Raw genomic sequence first — 21553 nt, forward strand, 5'->3', positions numbered from 1 at the left:
ACTAAGAGTGAGGAGGAGAAGAAGAGACTAGAGAGGTAGGGAGAGATAGAGAGAGGCAGTGGGCCAGTAGTGAAGTCACATTAATCCCATTGAAGCCCTGTTCAGGAGGTTAATGGTCTCTCTATGCGGCGTGACGCATGTATGTACAAGCCAGTAGGCGTTTTTATACCACAGCACTCAACCAAAACATGAGCCCTGCTTTTGCTTTGCATGCAGCGTATTGAACTGGTACATAATACAGCCTGCTCACAAACAAGCATACACAAAACCATTCTTACAAACCCAGACCAAGACACGTACAGTTCAAAACCTCATGGAACTGACTAGTGTTCTTATGTGCATGTTCAACACCTGCAGGCAAATAGATTCAAACAGGGGTGACAAGATTACATGTATATGTAAGATTCAGTAAGTTGTATGTACCATAACATGTCACTGATGCTTCTAGTCATAGATATGTATGTAAAGAGAAAAGACGGCATACTTAATTTACATTTCTATTGTTATATCAGACACAAAGGTCCCAAATATGTCATAAGGACTCATGGCCTACATACATTAAAGCTCCTGGGAAGAGTTATTAGCTGGTTGAAGGAGACTGAAATGAACATTGATGTATCTTTATGACCTGAATAAGCCAGGACCTGAATTGACTCTGGGTAATTGGACCAAATTGACTCATAATAATTGCACCAATTTTTAAAAAGAGTCAATACCATTTTTTTGGTCATTTAAGCGAAACAAATGTGCGTTTTGTGTGGATGAATGACCCACTTGAAAAGATTTCTGCCCAAGAAGAACTGGTATCAAGACATTCCATTCAAAATAGAAGACATATCAATTGTAATTACTGATGGATTTTTTTAAATGGAAAGATATGTAACACAACACAACACAACACAACACAACACAACACAACACAACACAACACAAAAAGTCTCTTACAACTCTATTTCTTAGCTTGATAGGTTAAATACCATCGGTCCTATGTCTTAATATAAACACTCCACCGCAGTGAGAGAGGAATATTACATGAATATAGGCCACAGGTCAGAGCTGAGATGTCAATTACACACTAAAAAAAGAGAGCTGTAGCTTTAAATGTCATTTCACAGAATGAACATCTGCACGAATGAGTGGGAAGCGTATTCTACATGTTCTCCCCTCAAACGTAACCACAGAGAACATTCACACAGTTCATTGACGTCCACATACAGCACAGGCCTATTGTGTCACAATATCGAGCATTTTCCATTATTTATGTTGTGGTGTGGATGTGGAATATCAGAGGAGTAGAGGTCTTTATGCAAAGCATACTTTTCACATAGATAAAATATAACATATAGGAGAGCATACATGTGTGGTAGTACTACAAGCTGTCAAATGTCAAAGGCAGCGCCATTAGGAATGAGACCGACATCGCTTTCCTTCTTGTAAGTCATTCATGGTTCAGTTGAACCTTCCTCTCCTCCATGTTTCAGGGATTAATATAGACTGAGAGGTTGAGGAAGATAAAGAGAAAAATGAAGAAAAAAAATGATGGATGTAATAAGACACATTTCTGTGAATACATTTTTTTTATGTTTTACATTTTCTGCACAAATCTTAATTTTTTCAGTTTATTTTCTTTTGATTTATGTTTAAAATCTAAACTCAGAAAACCAGAGCAAATTAAGGGTCCCATTCATACTCATTGGAATTCTTGGGTGATAAACAAGAGATGATGATGAACTTCAGCATTACAAGAGACACTCCCCCTTGATGTAACAGTACTTTGTGAGACAGTCAAAAATCAATACACATATTGGACCTTTCAGATCTGTGAGATTAAAATGAATATAGACATCCTTTTCTAGGGAGCAGAGGGTGCTACCTTCCATTGACATCTCTTGTTTGGCTGAATACAGGCGTAAACACATGTTGCTGTTTTCATTTACTCTCATTCATTCTAGCGAAGTGGTTCTCAACTGAAGCCTCAGGATCCATCACCTCCTTGATAACACTCACCACCAAGATATCTGAGATGTATCACTTAATGGCAGATGACATCCAACTTTAAGTTGAATTACCGCATTTCAGAATGTGAACTAGTTACCCTATAATGTAAGTACACTGCAACATAAGCAACACATGTCCTTCAAAATAAAAGCCTTGCAAATGATTTTCAGGCACATCATTACATCCCTTACTACTGTAACCCTGAAGTTGGTGCATGTTTGTATTCTGAAATTAACTACCTTAAATGTGAGTAATGTGAGACAGAAGACAAACTTATTTGCAAACATATAGAGGTAAAAATATAGCCAGCTAGAACATTAATTAACTGAACAAAATAAGCGTTGATCTCAAAAAACAGGTTTGAAATCGCAATTTTGGGGATTTTTTAAAAATCCACTCCAGTTAAATTGAAAATGTACATAAAAAGTGACACTAGTTTTCCAGCATGTAGTCCAAATAAGTGACACATGGGGGAAAGATATATGCAAGGAGTCCATATGTCACCTTACTGCAGACACACATTTATTTCAAAAGGAGAATATAAAGATACAATCAGGGATTATATCATTGTAATCAGATTAATCTCAAAATTTACTCACACCACACTGCTGTTGTTGTTTTTTTTATTAATATGTGATGGAATCTGTTGCAGATTTACCCTTAAGCAGTCCTTCCTTTATCTTTCAGAAAATCGGATGCCACTGCTCACTCCTTTTGCTGATTCTGGGAATGTGAAATGCATCATTTCCTTCCTTCCAGTGGGTATGTTTTCCAGAAATGTCTACCAGGAAGCGGATGTTTTCTGCGGACATGCTTTCATGTTCTGAGAAAAATACTGAATTGCTGTTGAGTGACATCAGAAACAAAACGCAGGGGTATTCAAATGAAAAATCTGAAAGACTGTGTGCTCCCCCTGGTTTGGTAAGAACTGAATAGCCAGTTTCTTCTAGTCACGGTCAATAAAAGGTTTCCTTATGCGGTAAAACATAAGGAAGTAGGAATTAGCCACACTCCACAACCAGCAATCTCTGCCTCTTACTTCATTCCACATCCTCTCTTGCCCAACCAGCAGTTCACACTCTGATTAGGATGAGTGACTTGTGCCGACATCATTATCATCCAATCTAATTGGAGCCGAGTTGACGCTTCACATGTGGTTCATTATTTGAAGTGAGAAGTCGACTTCGTGTCCCTGTGTTCCTCGCTGACAGCTCCTGCCTGTCCATCTTCACTCCGTGTTCCACTCAGGGCGCTGAGCCAGGAGTTTGATGCCCCAGCTGTCTGTGTGTGGGAGTATGTGTGTGTGTGTGTGTGTTCGTGTACCAGTGTATGTATGCAAGTGTTTTGCATGTGTGGCAGTTAGTGTGCTTGTGATTTGTGAAAGAGAGAGAGAAAGAGAACAGAAAAGAGAGGGAGAGAGAGCGGGCATTGGACATCAGTCACTGCTGACAAGTGGCGGATGGAGTGCTGACAGCTCATGAGCCTGATGTGTTCATCTCTTCAGGATCGAGGCGCATCTGAACTAGATGCTACATTAGGCCTTCAGCAGAACAAACTAGGTTGCATTCATGCAAGAACAAAAAATATTATGATGATGACGATGATAATGATGATGATGATGATGATTATTATTATTATTATTATTGTTATTATTATGATCACTATTATGATTATTATTATGGTTATTATAGAAAAGTTACACAATTTTGCTGCAAACCATAGATGCTGTGCATCACTAAAGGCATGTCACCAAAGTCATAAGCTAAGCTAGTAACATCAAATCATGTTCATGTAGTTCTAGAGGGCAGGCTAAAGGGGTTCAAGGCTCCACTCAATGATTGCGACATCCTAAAACATTGGGTCATATATTGCATTCCATTGCAAACACGATGCAAGCACTACACATAACAGAAAAAAACTTGTTAGACGGTAGCTACAATGTGCTAGTCCGGGAACTACAATGGAGTAAATGCTTCTTTTCTTTTTCTTAAAGAAATACATTTGGCTCCCTTCATTCTGAGGCAACATAAAAGGGGACATTCAATGCTTGAGACTTTCAGACCTGACTTTTATTTTACAAACACAAGTACAATCAAAATTTGTACTTTCAACAACACTGAGCTCATTCTAAACAACCTGGTCAAGGCAGTAATGTTGCATTGTTATTCTGCTCTGTATAAAATGAGAAAGCATGGGATGATTCATGTTATTTTAAGGTAACAATCAAAGTAATAAAAGAGCCAAATGGATGTCTGTTTAAATGACAGAGCCAGTAGAATAAAACTGGATTGACATTTTGAGGATGCACTTTGTTTGCAACCCAACAGCAGATCGCAGCTAACTCTAAGAAGTTGGGGGGGGGAAAGTTAGCAGCATACCTCAACAACTGAAAATGTCGGAAAAAAAGAAAGACATCGAGGTCTGGGTGCTCTCAAGAGAGATGGGATCAAACTGTGAAATATCAAAAACAGTAAGCAGCACTACTGCTAGAAAGTGTAGTCTATTCTCATCGCATTATCAGATTCTTGCACTCCCTCTACAGCGCTGTCACACCGCATCTCCCACAGTCCTTCGTCTTCATTTACTTGTCACATACAGATATGCGTACCTTCTTCAACAACGCACCGTGTATGTACGTGTGGAGGCTGTGTTTTTGATGTCAGCCCTTACAGGCTGCATTCTACACACATAGACTGCGAGGGCATTTGCTTGTTCAACATGGACAGTAATATTTAACTACTTAAAACGCTTGCCTTTGCTTGAAAATGGCTGAATGCTCAAGGGGAAACTGAACTGCACAAGGATCACTTCCCTTGTTTTAGCTACGGATCTGTTGGAGTGCAACTGCAAAGGGATACCAATCTTAAGAAACCATTACTCTGCAAACAAGCTAACTGACACACTTTATACTATATATCACCATACAATCATGCATATAAGATGCACTTTTAGTACTTTTAATGCTATCAAATAAGTAGGCGACATAACAGTATAAAATGCAGAAAGAGGCATTCTATTTTGTTGCTGTATTTCACACAGAGGATGGTGCTTTGATAAGCAAGCGAGTGCTTCACCATGAAAGCATGCTCAGATACGAAACGACTTACCCCCCAAAACAGACTGTATCTTAGAAACCAGTGCAACTAATATTTGTGGATTTGACAGTAAATGTAAAATTGAAATGAAGAAGGACAAAATATTGTGAATAAAAAGGGTTTTAGTCAGCTGCTCTTGTAAAATCAAAACGGTGAACCATCTTTTTCAGAGATCACAGATGTGTTTTTTCCAGCACGACTGTCCATCTGGAATTACACAAAAGCTGCTGTCTGACAGTGCGGCCTCTACTGGGGGTAGGTGAGGTCACTGATGCATCCGATAATATTAATCCTGTCTGGATCAGCCATGTCTGACTAAAACACACCAACTCTGTGCAAAAACAAAGTAACACTCTTTTCTAAATCAGACCAACCAATAATAATTTACTAGTGTAATATTCTTTACAGGCAGTATTGGCTGTTATGACACAGTATGAGCCTTGTGTTTTTTTATTTTCATAGTGTAGTTAAGGTTTTATCATGACCTCCAATATGAAAACTTTAACTAGCCTACAGCAGGCAATTTTGTCACATAATCAGACTCATGTTGGATATGCTAACTAGCTAGTAACTGTGACAGACAGCACAAATTAAACCCTTATATCCCATAAATAGATGTGCCACCACCGCAGCTAGCAATTTAGTAGCTAACGAGCAAACCATATTGTACGCGACTGCCCTCGCCACCTCGCAAACAGCTGACACGGCTAACCTCCTGAGCCCATTTCTATAAAAAGCATCAGAACCTCGCCATCCATCACCCGCCACCAAATCAACTCCAGCTGGGTGTAATGTAAATGTAAATGAACTGAGTGGGCAGAGAGAATAGGATGGAGGCAGAATGAAGGCAGAGTCACTGTTGCTAGATGGATGAGAAAGGCCAGTTGCTATTTTTCGCCTTCATCTTACCCCGTCTAAAGGTTTCCTCCAGTCAATTCTCCTTCTGCCCCCACAATGTCTTTCTTTCTCTCTTTTATTCTGCTTTTGCTTCCCCTCATCTTTGTTCTTGCACTCATATTTGGTCCTTTCACTCAAATCCACCTCCCTCCTTCTCTCTGCTTCTTGTATTGCTTGTAGCACACTTGTACGATGATTTTTCTTTTTCTTATATCTCGTCTTGTCCCACAAATTTGTGAGTCACACAGCCTCAAGAAAGACGGAGACAGAAGTTCACCTGTCATCAGAAGATTTGTGTGTCTTTCAAAAACAAATATGAAGACAGACAATCCACCAGTATATAAGGGTGGTCACAGAAAGTCTCCTTGAGACTGCTGTCAGGAATATCCTAGGGTCAGGGAAAAAAAGAGAGAGTGAGCAAGAGGGAGCAGGGAAAGACTTATAAAGAACAATAGAAAAGAAATGACTAATTGAGAGAAAGAAAACTGGTAAACATGTAAAAATCAACCAAAGTTATTTTTGGATAATCCTCTGCCAATATATGTATCAAAATATTAATGGAAGAATAATCAAGTAACTTGATATATAATACAATGTTTCACTTGGACCACCACCTCCCCCCTCTAATCAAAAAAGGCAGGACCAAAATCTGAGAACATAAGGGAGAATACATGACTGCACGTTCAACACAAATTTGGCAGCCTATTGGTGTGTTCTGTCATAGTGTGGCAGCCTCTGTTACTCTGGTGGAGAGACAGACTGTCGGTCAGTGAGCTGCTTCCTGGTACCCAAGACAGCAGCATGGTTGGATGGATATTGTTGCGCATTTACCCTAAAGGCTGATTTATACCTCTGTGTCGAATCGACGGTGAAGCCTACGCCGGAGGTTTGGTAGGGGTGACGCAGAAGTATAAATCAGCCTTAAGTCACTGATGAAGATACCGTGTAAAGATGGGGGATGTAAATGCTACAATGGTAATATTTTAATCCTGCATATTAGCTAGACTTTGCTGAAGCACGATACGTAATGTTATTGTATCAGCTGCTAACTTGGAAACATAATCGATAGCATGAGTTATATTAGTTCAGGTATTTCTGGCGAATGGCTCTGTCTCTCATATGTTAAGGGAATCTATATGAACTGTATGGTTTCATGTAGGGGGACTCTTCCTTGTGTTCTTCCTGTGCTTTATTTTCCCCTCAAACTTCAAGTCTGCCACTACTGGTGGACCAGCCATGAACTGGACAAGAGACATTGTTGTTATAAGCAACGTTATATGGAAGTAAATAGAACATTTTGTAGGACAGGCATTCAAGTGTATAATGTGAGAAGACAAGCACTACAACAAAGGCAAAATCTGGACTTTCTGTACTTTCCTGGATTCATGTATGCTTATATTCTTAGCTCCAACTCAGTTCAGTGATACTGCCTACGCACACACATACAAACACACACACACACACACACACACTCACACGCGCGTGCGTGCACACACAAACACACAAAACACATGCTCCATGCCAAGCTCCAAAACAGAAATGATGTAACCATCTGCCCCAAGGACACAACTGAGAGAGGACCACCGTCTAGCACATGACACTGAGCTAACGTGTTTCAGTGTGAGTGTGAGATTAAGGTGTGTTTTCCATCAAGGTGAAAGTGACCTTCTGGATGGCTTCCAGTTTCCTCAGGAAACCTCCTGTGTGGTAACATAATAAGTAATGGGCGGTTTAGCAGCTCTGATTTCCTGGAAAATAGCTTCCTCTTTAGGATCCCATCATCCAGGCCCTAATTGCAGTAACTTAGCATAATACGATACATTGCAAAGGCAGAATCCCCAAACTAAACAAACACAAACACATGAAATACATTTTCACTGAGCCTAACAATCTAAATCCCCGCTCACTGTAGGGTTTCCGAAATAAAACCATCTTTCGCTGACACAAAAGTCATCGTCTCTACTGTCTCCTCTGTGCTCCTTTGTTTTATTTCCTCCAGCATTGTCAGCTCCAAGGCCTCCACCAGAAAAGCCAGCTCTACGCAGCCTCCCAGAGAGAAGCTGGCAACAACTTTGAAGCTAAAAATAACTGCAGAAAAATGCAGCGAGCCTGGGATAATCAGAGCCCACGCCCATATGCAGCCCCATCGCTTGCAGGGCCGCCTGCTAAACTGCTGAGTGGCAAAAGACCGCGATCACAATCACACCAGGATCAATATCTCTTGCAGGGCAAAGGATGGCTGAGGTGGCACAAATAATGTGCATGAAAAATATGCCACCAGGCGCTGACACACCCACATACAAAGAATCGTTATCTATTAGTAACCAAGAGGGAGGACCTCTTGCTGTTATTGATGTCAAAATTAATGGCCAGGAAAACGGATTTATTAGATTAGCTTGAGCTGCTCCTCAGTCAGGCCCTCATTTCAAAAAATCATTTATACAAACAATAGAGTTACACTGCTTCCCTGGTCAGCAGCTGAAGAAATCCTTTACACAGTAATTCAAGAGATTTCTGATACAGCAGCTTGATTCTAAATAACTATACAGTCCACCTGTTCCAACATTTAATGTTTTTACACTGTTTAAAGGCATCATGTCGTTTTAAAGGAATTATCTTTATCTAAGTGAGATACAGACTGCATACATTCACATGACATTCTAGAAGTACAACATATGCTTGCAATCTCACTGTGTGAGAATTGGTGTAGCATTGAAGGAAAATAAGGTAAGATTGTTTGGATATCCAAAAGAACATGACCCTTCCTCTCACTTAACTTTGAAATTGTTGACAATGTATGGTCTTAATCACTAGTTTCAGAAGTCTCGCTTAATTCAGAATTACATTAATTTCTTTATTTATGAATTATTACCCCATTCGGAGTAAAAAGGACACTTAACCCATGTATATTTAAGAGAGTGGCTACTGGTGTCTTGACTAAGAGGCACTTCATGGAGTCATCTATCTATGTTTCTGATGTCCAAAATTCCCATCTCAATGATTATCACAGTTCTTGCATATTACAGTTGCACCTTGATAACCAAGCTTAGCTAGCTAGCAAGTTAACCAAGCTTGCTCTAATGTTAGCTGACACATTTGCATTAACTAATTACAGAAAAAATAGTTATTGGAGGGCAAGCAAGAGTCCAAGAGTCAACTATTGCATCTTGCTAGGCAAGCTAGCTCTACTGTTGTCTAAAAATTCTGGATTTACCAACCCCTTGCTCCTTTATCGCTCCATCCTCTTGTCCCAGTTTCCAAAGTATTTCAAAGAATCATAGTCCATGAACTAATGTGTGACCTCACTGTGGTTATATCCCCTCTTTGTTTCATAGTTTATCACTTAAGTGCAGGAAAAGCCAGTGCACGTAAGAGTTTTGCGTATTCTTCCTTAACAGGCACAGAGGAATTCACTGAACAGGAGGCAATCATTTCTTTTTTATTCATACTCTGAATTGATAAAAATGCAAATGTTCTCTTTGTTGGAAAAGATGACTAACTTTTGAGAGCCCCCTTGTTTACAACCCCTCTTAACGACACTCCACCTGGTCCAGGCAACATTAGCAGCAGGAGTACCGGTAATATGAATCAGACACGCTGACCTTGAGGACAGGCAGTGAGAGAGATGAGGGGAGAGAGAGAGGGAGAGAGGAAAGAGAGAGGAGAGTGAGAGGGGCGAGCAGGGTAGAGGAGGAAAAAATTCAATCATACAGCTCAGCCATTGAATGAAATCATATCTGACTAGAACTGGTTCAGGCCTGAATTGTTGGGCTCCCTGCTAACTCTGTGTACACTGAGGTTAAATAATCACTGTCTAAGCATTTTATCTTCGCTAATAGCATTGTTTACTGCCAGGTGCCAGCAGCATAATGAGCAGAAGGCAGAGAGAGAGAGGCTTTTCTACAGACCAATGCATCACTGGAGAATATTTTATGCTTGAAGCATACAACTGGGAGAGGTCAAACTGTGTCACTTAGCTTAAAGTGAATGTGTCAGCTGACAAATTTTGCATGCTGTACCACAAAATTGTCCGTGTAAAGGATTGCCACAGTACCAAAAAATAAAGCATATAAGATTACGATGAATACTGCATTTGCAAGTAATGACCAGAGCAATTTATGTTGTTGTGACATATTTCCCATGTTCATGGATTTTTTCTAAACATGCCCTTGGTTATACAACTTTTTCCTGTAACAATTTCTGTTGTCCTTTGCAGCAGTAACAAATTTAAGCTAATGCCCTTTGAGTACTTTTATAATGAGCTACTGCCAGTAAGTTTCATGAAATCTCTGAATTTAGTAGAGTAATGAGGTCTATCCAGCTTGAGTGGGCAATCTGGCAGTTCTGGTCAATGCCAGATGGGCCAGTCAACCACCAGCAATGATTGGGGGGCATTCAAGACCAAAAAACATTACCAGGACTTACTCTCAATCCAAGTGTGACCCAGCAGACACACCGACATCTACAGTGCTGTAAGTGTGTACACTTTAGGTCTCAAAATATGCCACAACTGATTCAAAAACCTTCAATTTAAGTTTTCTGTGAGCAACTTCAACCAACTGGTTAACACAGAAAAGGATTGTGGTCCTGCTTATAATAGAAAAAAAGCCAACTCAATGAAGGAAGCAAGTTACTTTAACCTTAACACTTGTTAGTCAGGATCAGACACATTTATGAAAGTCCAGTACTGTCATTTTCCTTGAGCATCCACCAGTCAGTCAGGTAGTTGGAGTTTATTTCCCTTTTATCTCGGCCCACACTGCCCTGAAATAACTACAGAGAAACAAGCTGCAACGCTAGCTGTTGGCCATGGTTGAACTCATAACAGTCTGATATTTATTTGCTTACTTGTGTTAAACGGTACGCTGCTGTAGGCCAGCTGACAGATTTAATAAGAGAGAAAGCCAGAGGTGGGTTATGGGTATAGTGTGGGGAAGGGGGGATTATTGCCTCTCTTATTTAATAACCAGCTAAAATCAATATATGCTTCTCATACAGTTTGCTCTGATGGGTTTTTATAAGATTTGGAGATGGTTTTGGCTTCATTTGCATCCAATTTTTGGAAATATTTATGAGTAAATACAAGATGTTTATAGATTGGTTGTTTCTTACTGGAAAACATTTACCCAATTGAAAAATCAAGGAAGAATTTCTTATTAAATGAATATGTGTCACAGACCAAGTGTCGAAAATGTTCTTATTCATACCATGTTTCCAGTCAAATATCTGAGGAATACCAAGTGAATAGATCCATCTAAGAAAATTCAAGGACAGAATTCATGGCGGCAAGATGAGACCACTCAGTATTAGTCTAAGTCTACGAGTAAATCCAACAGAAATCCAATTTCTGTGCCTGTATTTCTAATAGTGTTTGGAAAAATAATTGGTTAAGCATATAATCTGTTGATAATTGGGGTGAGATAGCCCCGCTGCTATTTGCTAAAACTGCTTCACTACCTTGTGCCTTTTAATTTACCTGCTTTAGCCTTGATCTAAACATTAAATCTAAGCTGCACTGTTGTCTGAAGAAGAACTGAACATCAATTTTCCCACCGGCAGTCGGGGAGCAAATTCTTCAGAGACCGAGGACATTGGAGCAGTTAGCAAGCAGGTAGGAGCCTCCTCTGGAGAGACAGCACAGGGCAGGTGAATGCCACCGGCCCCGATAAAAATTGAGCGAGCCTCATCTAATGAAGACGGCTTAAAGCTAGATTCATTATTAAAAGCTCCTCTGAAGTTAGCAGCGGCATTTAACCACTTTGTACTTCATCATCATCTGGAGTGGGCTGATAGATGTGTTCAGGAGAGGAGGCAGAAAGAACAGGAGGGAAGAAAAAGTGAAAGCCAAATTCAACCTTTGCAGAATGAAGCAATTTTTGTAAATGTCTCAGAAAATAGCACCCTTCCACTTCCTTTTCACCGCAAGGAGCAATCTTACCTAACATGGGCCATGAGGACAACCCTGAGCACCTTCATTGACTGAAGATGCATACATGTACAGGGAATAGCCCAGTGTGGGATAATTTGTCAAAGGGCCATCTTCAATTATTAACAGCCTCCTCTACATATTGAACATGTTTCTCTTTGGTGTCATTAATATTTCACCACTCTCTCCTCTGCTAGACATTTCATCAGGATGAATCAAAGTGATGTTAAGTTTTATTCTCACAGCAACTCAGCCAAATTAAAACTGTAACAGGGGTAGTATGACAGGTTTTTGATGCGTCAGTGGTTAGCGGTCAGGCACAGGAGCCTCGACAACTGCATCAGAGATAAACTAAATGAGGTAACGTTTGAATTTTTAAAAATGCCTGGATCTTGGCTATAAGTTATGTTGGCACTGAAGAGGAACATGGGGAAAGCATGGGCATTTATAATTTAGATTCATGGGAATACAGACGCTTGGTTCCCAGAGATTTTCATTACAAGACCCTTGAGATGGAGGTGCTTTACATGCCAAGTTCTGTATTATTCTTTATAATAAGACTTATCAACTGCTTTGAGTTGGAAGAGAATATAAAATGAGGTAAAATATGAACACAGTGATTCATGGGAATAACCAAATTATTTATTTTTAATTATTATTATTACTTGCTATCCTGTTAGGTGGACATCGTGAACATTATTAAAGATTCAAAGGTTAAACAGTTAATATGCTAGTTAGAAAACAGACATGGGTCCCAACTCCAGACTCGATTTGATTACGGTGAAGACATCAGCTTATATTTTGCTGTGCTTTTATAGCACATGTTTTCATGAAAAACTCCCAGGGAACCAGGGCCTCAGCCAATGGTCCGTTTGATTTTTCAGTTTGGTCTTTGAAAGTTGGTGATGTCCTTAAATAGCAAAATTGTATTGGAAGGCTCTTATAAAAAAGTTAGCTTGTGATCTAATCAAGCTTCATAGTTGAGGGTTCCACGTTACTGCTAAACTTTACCCTCTCTTACTGCATAGAACCATATTGATCTTGATTGTTGACAGTCCTAGTCCCTGAATTTCAACTGTCAAAAGAAACAAAACATGCATGCATACACAGTCCATTTGAGACTACCTGAGTTGTCATGATGTCAACTTCACCAGCTTTCGCCTCACACCAATTAATCCAGTTTATTGATTACAAAATGTAATGTTTTGTCATTTGTCCTGCATCAAATAGAGTGGAAAGATATATTCAGACCCTAACTGAACGGCTGAAAACAAAAGCAGCATTGTGGAAAAGACAACACAGGGCTGTCCTGGTTTGTCAGAATGTAATTTCAATGCACTGCAAACTTTCCAGGGAACCATCAATGGAAACATAGGTGCTTTGTTGTTTCAAAGCTAATGGCCATTAAGGATTTCACTTGGAGAAGGCTCAGTGGCTCTTCTCAATCTTGGTTCTAAAAGTGACAGATACAATTTTAAAACTTCTTTCATTTCATACTTCTTTCTTATTATAAAAAAACAGAAAACAGAAAACAGGAAACAAAAATGTGACATTATCAGAGCATGTGCCACAATTACTATTTACAAAATTTCAGTAACCATTGTATCCACACATTGGGTCATCCTAAAGATGTAATTTACTGGAATAAAGCTCTTTGAGCTGCAAGGAAGCAATCAGACTTCCAGGATGGTGCCTTCAGTCCTCACTTACACAAAAGGTCACAGCAGGGTCACAGTCATTGAACACAGATAGACACACCCTGACATATGCTGCTCTGGACACATGAGTGTGTACATCTGAGTGAATGATTGTGGACTGCACACAGTCCCACACATACGCACGCACGCACACACGCACGCACGCACGCACGCACGCACGCACGCACACACACGCACACACACACACACACACAGACACACACACGCACACACATATACAAACATACATAGAAAAAACCCATAGGGAACTTACTACTAAGCAGCTCACAGAGAACTAATCCAAGTGTAAAGATTGTGAGCCGCACAATCTTTTTTAAAACCTAAAATCTGGTTTTAAACCTAAATCTCTCCCTATGAGATGATTAGTGCAACGCCAACATGAATGCTGATGCTCTCTGTGCAGGCCAGCTTTGATGATTGTTAATTTTTGGTTAATTTAAGGGTGTTTTCCCTCATTAAACTGAGGCAGAGTAGCCCTTTCATACAAGTACTCTTGGCCCTGTTGAGTCACTGGATAAAAGAACAAATTGCTGTAGGATAAACATTAATTCCCATTTTCCTTATGTCTCTCTGATATTTTAGACTATGTCAGCATCTAAATCATCTTAGTTTTCTTCAGATTTTGAGTAATGCTCATCATACAGAAAAATCTCCAGTAAAGGGTTTACGCCGAGGGAAAGAATGGATTTTAACCCAATATTGTTTGACTTCAAATGACTGTACAGTGCTTTAGTAGTCAGTGTAAGGGTTTGAGCCCATGTGGATACATTTCTTTGTATTTCCAAAGCACTTTGACATCGCCATATGTAATTCATGGTGAAGTTTAGTGAAGGTGCATGACTCAGCATAAACCCCATAAACAATGGGGAAAGAAACAACTTCGTTGCGGTATACTGATGTGATAAAAAGCAGCAATAAGCACCACTTTTTGTGTGCAGTTGTCACATCAGTGCTGTTAATATATTCGTAAACCGTTTCCTCAGGCCTTATAAATGCACCCTTGAGGGATCCTTAAACACAGCAAAGAGAAAATGTTCCCTTAAAGATGTCACCTTAGCATCATTTAATGGAAAAACATCCCGAAACAGAGTATCTATCCAAACAATCCTTCAGCAGTCAGGCTGCCTGTAAGCACACATAGTGTGTGTGTGACTGATAGGTGGGCTAATGTAATTCTGTTGCTTCCACAGTCACGGGGATGGGCTGTTAATCTGGATTTAGGTTTCAAGGCCATGATCTGACTGAAACATTGTCCTGCTGAGTGGCTCAGCATGGAGACAAAGACCTCAGCTTTGCACAAGAACATATTCAGAAGCTTGGACCCTGCAATCATTTATAATCAACAATCCCAGACCAGAATACAGCCCTGGTAACACATCATCATATAAATCTAACTAAACCCTACATTCACTCAGTGAGTCTTATTTTCTTACATTTAAAATCCTCTTTTTCACCATTCCACAGCAGGCTTATGACCTATTTCAATAACTTTTAATTTTTAATTCCCTGCTTATGCTTGCAACAAAATAAAAATGATGCGTCATCCATCTGTTCCTCTGTGGTGCGTGAAATATCCAATGCAGCATTTTAATAAGAAGTTATTTAAGTTAAAAAGTATAACACTTATGAGCCCTGAGACCAAAACATCCCTAATCCTCTTCCATAGTTTCCCATATATTCCTATTTATCCTCATATGACTGCATTATTGCTTATAACTTGTATTTATGACAGAGCTGATGGACAAGTGCACATATCTGAATTCCAACTGGATGGATCCATGTGGTATTATCGCTGAAGCATCACCTGACATTTTGCCCTGTAGTGCATAGGTCACCTCCCTCCCTACGATGATATCATTTCTCCCAGGCCTCTGCTTCTACCTGCCGCTTGTAGCATGGGGATGGCTTAAGATTTTGTAAAGTCAACCAGATTAAGGTACGTCAATCATGCTTTTCAATGTGACATTTGCCAAAAGTAAGATATCACAACTATCATATCTTCTCTGAGTATTCAGATTGGGACTTTTTGACAGTTAGACAAGCACACCAAATGTCACCAAAATACCACCAAAGTTGAACTGAAAAAGGCAACTTGAGGGAAAAGTGCCATTCATTTTCTACACTGAGGACAAAGCTGTCTAACAGGATTTACAAGGCTGTATGAGACATCATGGCAAACCCATTCTAATAAACATTCAATCCTAGGTACTGATAATAGCATGCTAATGCTAAAGATTATGCCATGTAAAGAACAGATCATGCTCACAGTTCCTGTTACATGAATTCCCTTTGGGATTCTGGATGGAATTCGGATGACATCTGCCACTATAGCGTGTTGTTTTGCTCCCTGCTGAGAATTACGCCTGTTGCTATAGAGAGGAGATCAGTCATAGAGGGTTGAGAATCATGGGCATCATAGCTTTACAACCACTTGCAATAGCAAATAGGATTTCCCAGAGACAATGCTCAAGAAATGGGAACTAATGAGCATTTAAAGCTATAGAATCATTTAAATATACAAGTACTCCTGTTTGTCAAAGAAAATTAAGGAAGTTGATATGATAAAACTTTCAAGTGGGACTTACTGAGGAAAGACAAATCCAATACTTGAAAGTAGACCATAGAGAAGGAAATAGTCAGGGTGGAAAATCCATGTCCATCTTCGTTATACAACCCACAAAGACAAGGGGTACACAGATGTTTCTCTTTACTTTCATGATAAGAATCATCTGTTTCTGAGCACAAGCCAACACCTGAAACTCAGTAATGCAGTATAACAAATTCATTCATAATGGATAGTTAATGTGAAAATGATGGCCTTTGGAAATCAAAGCAGCACGTGGGTGGTAGAATAGGAGAAGCGGGAGGGTGAAGAGTGTTTAGGATTATCGAACCAGTGTGCTATTCTGTGGAGGCAGAACTTTCTCAGGCGAGCAAGGAGCGACATTTTCCCTTGGATATCTATCACCAAGGCTTAATGGTTTCCAAGAGCACTTGCTGGAGAAATGACATTCATTTTTAAATGGTTAATTAATAAATGAAAGGATAATGATGAATGACCCTCATTCTTCCTCTTGGTAACAAAGTGATACACAATTTTCCTCCATCATGTTTCTAATTAACAGAGGGAACATTACCCGGCTCTGCTGTAATCTGGAGATATTTTCATTATCATGTGCACAAAAGAAGCAGCTGCACCTTTTAATGCAAGTAGATAGATGCTAAAGCAGGTGGAATAGGGTGATTTAGTTGATCAATGATGTACATTATTGCTGTCATAGTGCAATTGTCAATATTTTAATAAATGGCTGCCATCGTTTAAATCACACATTACAACATGTTATATGCAGAGGGAACACAACTATACTGAGGCTTAAATGCCATTACACGGCAATTTAGGTCAATGCAAAATAATTCATAACATACAACAAATGCATGCTTCACATTTAATTGGAACAGACATTAAGTAGTATAATATCATGGTGATGTGTATGTAAATGTAATGTTACATTAAAGTGCAAGAGAGACAGTTTAAGAAATGCCTTTCGTCAATGGCTCACTGCATTGTGAGCTCTAACCAACTGCAGACATGGAAGAGAGCACATGATATAATCAAGTCCTGTCAATCTATAGCCATGTGCACAGGCCAAAACCAGGATCACAGGCACCCACATCACAAGAAGAGAGTAGTCCAGCAACATAATGAGACACCATTTTGAGAGCAGAGAGATTTATCATGGTGGAAGCTGTGTGTGTGTGAGTGCATGTGTGTCACTGATCACTGCAAGGAAATCCCTGCGGCACCAATCAATAGCATGTTTGCATAGCATGACTCGAGTCAAGGACAGAGAAAACACAAGCAGAAGAACCAGCATCCGGTAAATGATGGATTAGGGCACGCTCCTTTCAAGTCCTTTGAAAAGCAGCACATATTTGTTGATCTGAGGGTTGTACTAGTTTTGAAATGAATAGGTAAGTGAGGTATGTTGAGTCTTAAGTAAGAGTTTTTAATGCCATAAAGCTTGTTCTCTTAACTTATGTTGCATGCTTCAGAGGGGCGAAGAGTTTCACATTTGCATAGGCTTTAAGTAGCAGTAGGATTGTCCCTTATTCTTCTGCCAATTGTATGCTCTGTGAGTGTTTTAGTGAAGAGAGTACTTCCAGTTGTCAGGATGTGAATGAAATATATATATATATATTGACATGATATTAATGCCAGAATTCATCTGCAGTCTTACTGTTGTGTTTAAAAAGATAACATAAAAACAAGCTTTCTTCAGTGCTGTTTCGTTTAACTAACTGACTTTGTGGCACCTCATCTTCATCATAAGGGGCAGGTTCACAGGGGGTAAAAAAAGTGACAATTTAGCTACAAGCTACTAACCTACCACTCAGTATACATATCAGTCATGCATGCATAGTGAGTTTAAATCCAACGTTAAGTACATTGTGCAGGAGATCTTCAAACACCAGATCTGCACATCCCCTCAGCACTCCAGGCTGTCCTTGACTCTTTGAGCCAAATGTCAGTTTTAGTTAGTAACATATCATCACAGCAGCCTTTTATCTAAAAACAGGACATTAACCAAAATATTACCAACAATTGCATAAGACATTATGTTTCTAGACTCATTCCTTATGTTCAAGGTGTTTCAACTTGATCTCAAGGTTCCTCATCCAAAAAACCACATCAGTTTCCACAGATCAAAAAGAGCATTGTACCATTAAAAAGCACATGACTTAAACTTTGTACCAGTCCTTGTTCACTAAGCAGTGTGATGCTGACACCTTCCTCCTTAGTATATCAGCAAATGCCATAAAGAACTGGTTTCAAAGTTTTGAATGTAGTGGAAAGAACATCACTGCTCACTATCCCTCCAACACATGATCTAGCTAAGCAAGTTTACCATCCGAAGGAAAAGAAAATAAATTACTGGATCCTGCAATAGTAAAGTTTTCCTTAATAGGCCATTCAGTGTTCCTGAACATTCTTAAAATCATCAGCCAACAAGAGTGGCATATATACAATATCCAAGTTCCCTTTAAAGATACTAGAATTCCCATTTATGTGAAAAATACATACTGGAGACATCAACCAGTAAAAAGTGGTTCATTTGCCCATCTATCTGTCCAAGCAAACTCTTATTGACAACAAGAAAAATCTGAAACCAAAAGACCAAGTAAGTTGTTGTTCTCCCCAGAACTTTCAAGCCAGGATGCTCTAAAATCATGCAAGAGCGAGTGGCAAGCCTTTGCCCGTATTAGTGACTCACGTGTTTTGCGGTGGCCATGCGTACGCGTGGAAAGCGTGGTGGAGACGGTCTCAGTCGTAGTATGCTCCGGGGTCCACATCTGCGTTGAGTCATGGAGTACAGTTGGATTCGACGGTGAGGGACTAGAAGTCCCCACTCCAATTGTGGAGGTTGTCCGTGGTGCTGCAGTGGTTGTAGTAAAACTCGAAGGTCCGCGTCCATTACGATGTCCAGGATTCCGAGGTGTTACTTGGCTACCTGAGGCACCCCCTCCTCTAGGGTTTATAGTAGTGGTGGTAGCTGTGGAGCGAGTTCTACCTTTGGCGGCAGTGACAGTTCTAGGTGTGGGGTTCCCACCATCAACTGTGGGAGTAGTTGTGGTGGTGGTGGTATCGGGACCTTTGGGAATCCCACTTGGCTTGGAGAGGAATATAGGATCCTGGCCTATACGATTAGCATCCACCAGGTCAGTTGGCACGTAATCCCTAACTGTGCCAACAACAATCCATTTCAGCAACATCAGGCTCAATCCAAGACCAATAAAACCAATAAGTAAGGGGACCACACACAGCCATGTCTGCTGGCGAGGCCAAACTGCACAGCGAAGGGGGCCTTGACCCTGTGCTTGGCCTTCACCGCGGCCCCCAGAGGCCCCTGAACCCTCAGGTTCCTCCAGGATCACTGCCCCGGAAACAGCTGCCCCAGAACACTCGCTCATCCTTCCCTGCCGTCCTTTATGGCTCATTGAGGGTTAACCCTGTGATAGGCATCGATAGCAAATGGCGGAAAGGTTCCCAACAATGCCGGACATTGAGAAGAGACAAGGTAAAAGATGAAGAAATGGGTAGTAAAAGGACCCCACGGTAATCGGACGTTCAGTAGCACATGCACAAATATGTAATCCAAGAATAGAGAGAAGGGGAGGGGAGCAGTAGATACATGCAGACACACAGTCACAAACACACAAGCACACACTCTAACACTCAGAGACACCCAGTGAGAAATGGAAGAGCTGGCGTAGACGGATAATCGCCCGATTAGTCCGTGTTTAATCTTGCCCAACTCCTGGTGTCCAACTTAAGCAACAGTAAACTTCAAGAACTCTCACATCAGGGTAAGCCAAGGAGAAGAAGTTATGCTTCCAACAAGGAGAAAAATGGACAAAGAGAAAGACGGAGGGAAGATGGACGGGAAGGAACAGCTTTACATCTGTGCATGTGAGAAATCCGTGGTATCAGTGTCCAGATGCCACTGCAGCAAAAATCCATTGCTATTTCTACTAAACATGCATGTAGGTCCCCCCACAATGGGACAGTATCGTCTATCAGGGGAGTGAAACTTGAAGGGTGGGTCTTGTCGCTACCCCACCCTGTGTCAAGCAAAAAAAAAGAATGATGTTTCCCAAAGCAGCCCGTTCCAATAGCTTCAGCCGAGTCAGTGTCCCTCAGCTCCCAAAATCCATCCTCTTAATAAGTGAAAGAGAGGGAGAGATCTCCCGTTTATGCGTCTGTTGGACACTCTCCTTGAATTATCTGCTATCTTTGTAGCCCAATGCTTTCCAATCAGACTCCTCTTTTCCGACGTTTTTCATCTAATGCTCTTTGGATCCAAACCCACTCTGTTTTATTTATGCGTGCTCCAAATTCCAGCAAAGCTAAAAATAAAGCAGTAGAATCCAATCAATTTTCCAAATCCATCCAAAAAGCCGCACTTCGGATGAGGACAGAGGGAGAGGAAGAGGGGGAGAAAAAGAATGAGGGGTGTTGTCGCGCTGTGCTATCACAGGGCGGATAATTCTGCAACTGCGACGCGTGATCCCGCTCTTTCTCCAGCCGGCTGTGGATCAGATTTCCCCAAGCTGTCCGCTCAGCGCCCTGCTGTCTCAGTGCACTGTCCGTAAATACTGCAGCAAGCACTCAAAAAGCCTCTTCTCATCTGTTTGTGGGGAACATTCCGCCACAGAGGAAATTAAATGAAAGAGGTAGAGGATGAGAAACAGGGAGTGGATGATAATGATGGAATGGATAGAGGAGAAAGCAAGAGATAAGAAGAAAAACACAACCAGGAGGTGGCAATGTTTAAAAATATCCCATTGATTCTCTGGTGTCTCTTTCTGAGTGGTGGCTTTTCCTCAGTCCCTGAAAGCCTGTGCTCTTTCCAGTCAGCCAGTGATTTGTTGGTTGGGTTGCTCGGATCCTTTGCTTGTCTTTCCCTCCAGGATGCTTTCTTAGAGATGATTAGAAATGTGCACCTCACGCTGGGATGAGAACTTGCAACCGCAGCAGCAAAGGCTCCCTAAACCCCTCTAGGGGTGCCACATCCGACGACACAGCTGTCTTTACCTGTGGCAATTGTGATGCAGACGCATATACAGCTGCCTCCCTGAGCTGCTGCCGCTGAGAGACAGAGAAAGAATGAGAAGGGGAGGGGAAAAAAAACGCAGGCACAGACAGAGCCGAGTGTGCACACGGGAAGAGCAGGGGAACAGAGAGAGAGAGAGAGAGAGAGAGAGGAGAGGGGGGGGGGGGGGGGGGGGGGGGGGGGGGGGGGAGGGAGGAGGAAGCGAGTGAAGAGAGAGAGAGAGAGAGAGGAGAGAGAGAGAGAGAGAGAGAGAGAGAGAGACTGCACCTGCTAGATGCACCAGCACTGGGAAGCTTGCCCACCTCC

At 40.9% G+C, this 21553-nt stretch overlaps 1 protein-coding gene across 1 annotated transcript in view; it reads right to left on the reverse strand.

The window, feature by feature from the left end:
- LOC117811119 (pro-neuregulin-3, membrane-bound isoform) overlaps positions 1-19631 on the reverse strand; it is a 439329-nt gene extending 419698 nt beyond the window's left edge. Inside the window, exon 1 of the mRNA XM_034681194.1 lies at positions 18908-19631. Within this exon, the coding sequence (XP_034537085.1) occupies positions 18908-19631 (724 nt within the window). The remainder of the gene's footprint in view (positions 1-18907) is intronic.
- Between the last annotated feature and the right edge of the window lie 1922 nt (positions 19632-21553).

This window comes from Notolabrus celidotus, chromosome 4, assembly GCF_009762535.1.
Source record: "Notolabrus celidotus isolate fNotCel1 chromosome 4, fNotCel1.pri, whole genome shotgun sequence".
In the NCBI taxonomy this organism is placed as follows: Eukaryota; Metazoa; Chordata; class Actinopteri; order Labriformes; family Labridae; genus Notolabrus; species Notolabrus celidotus.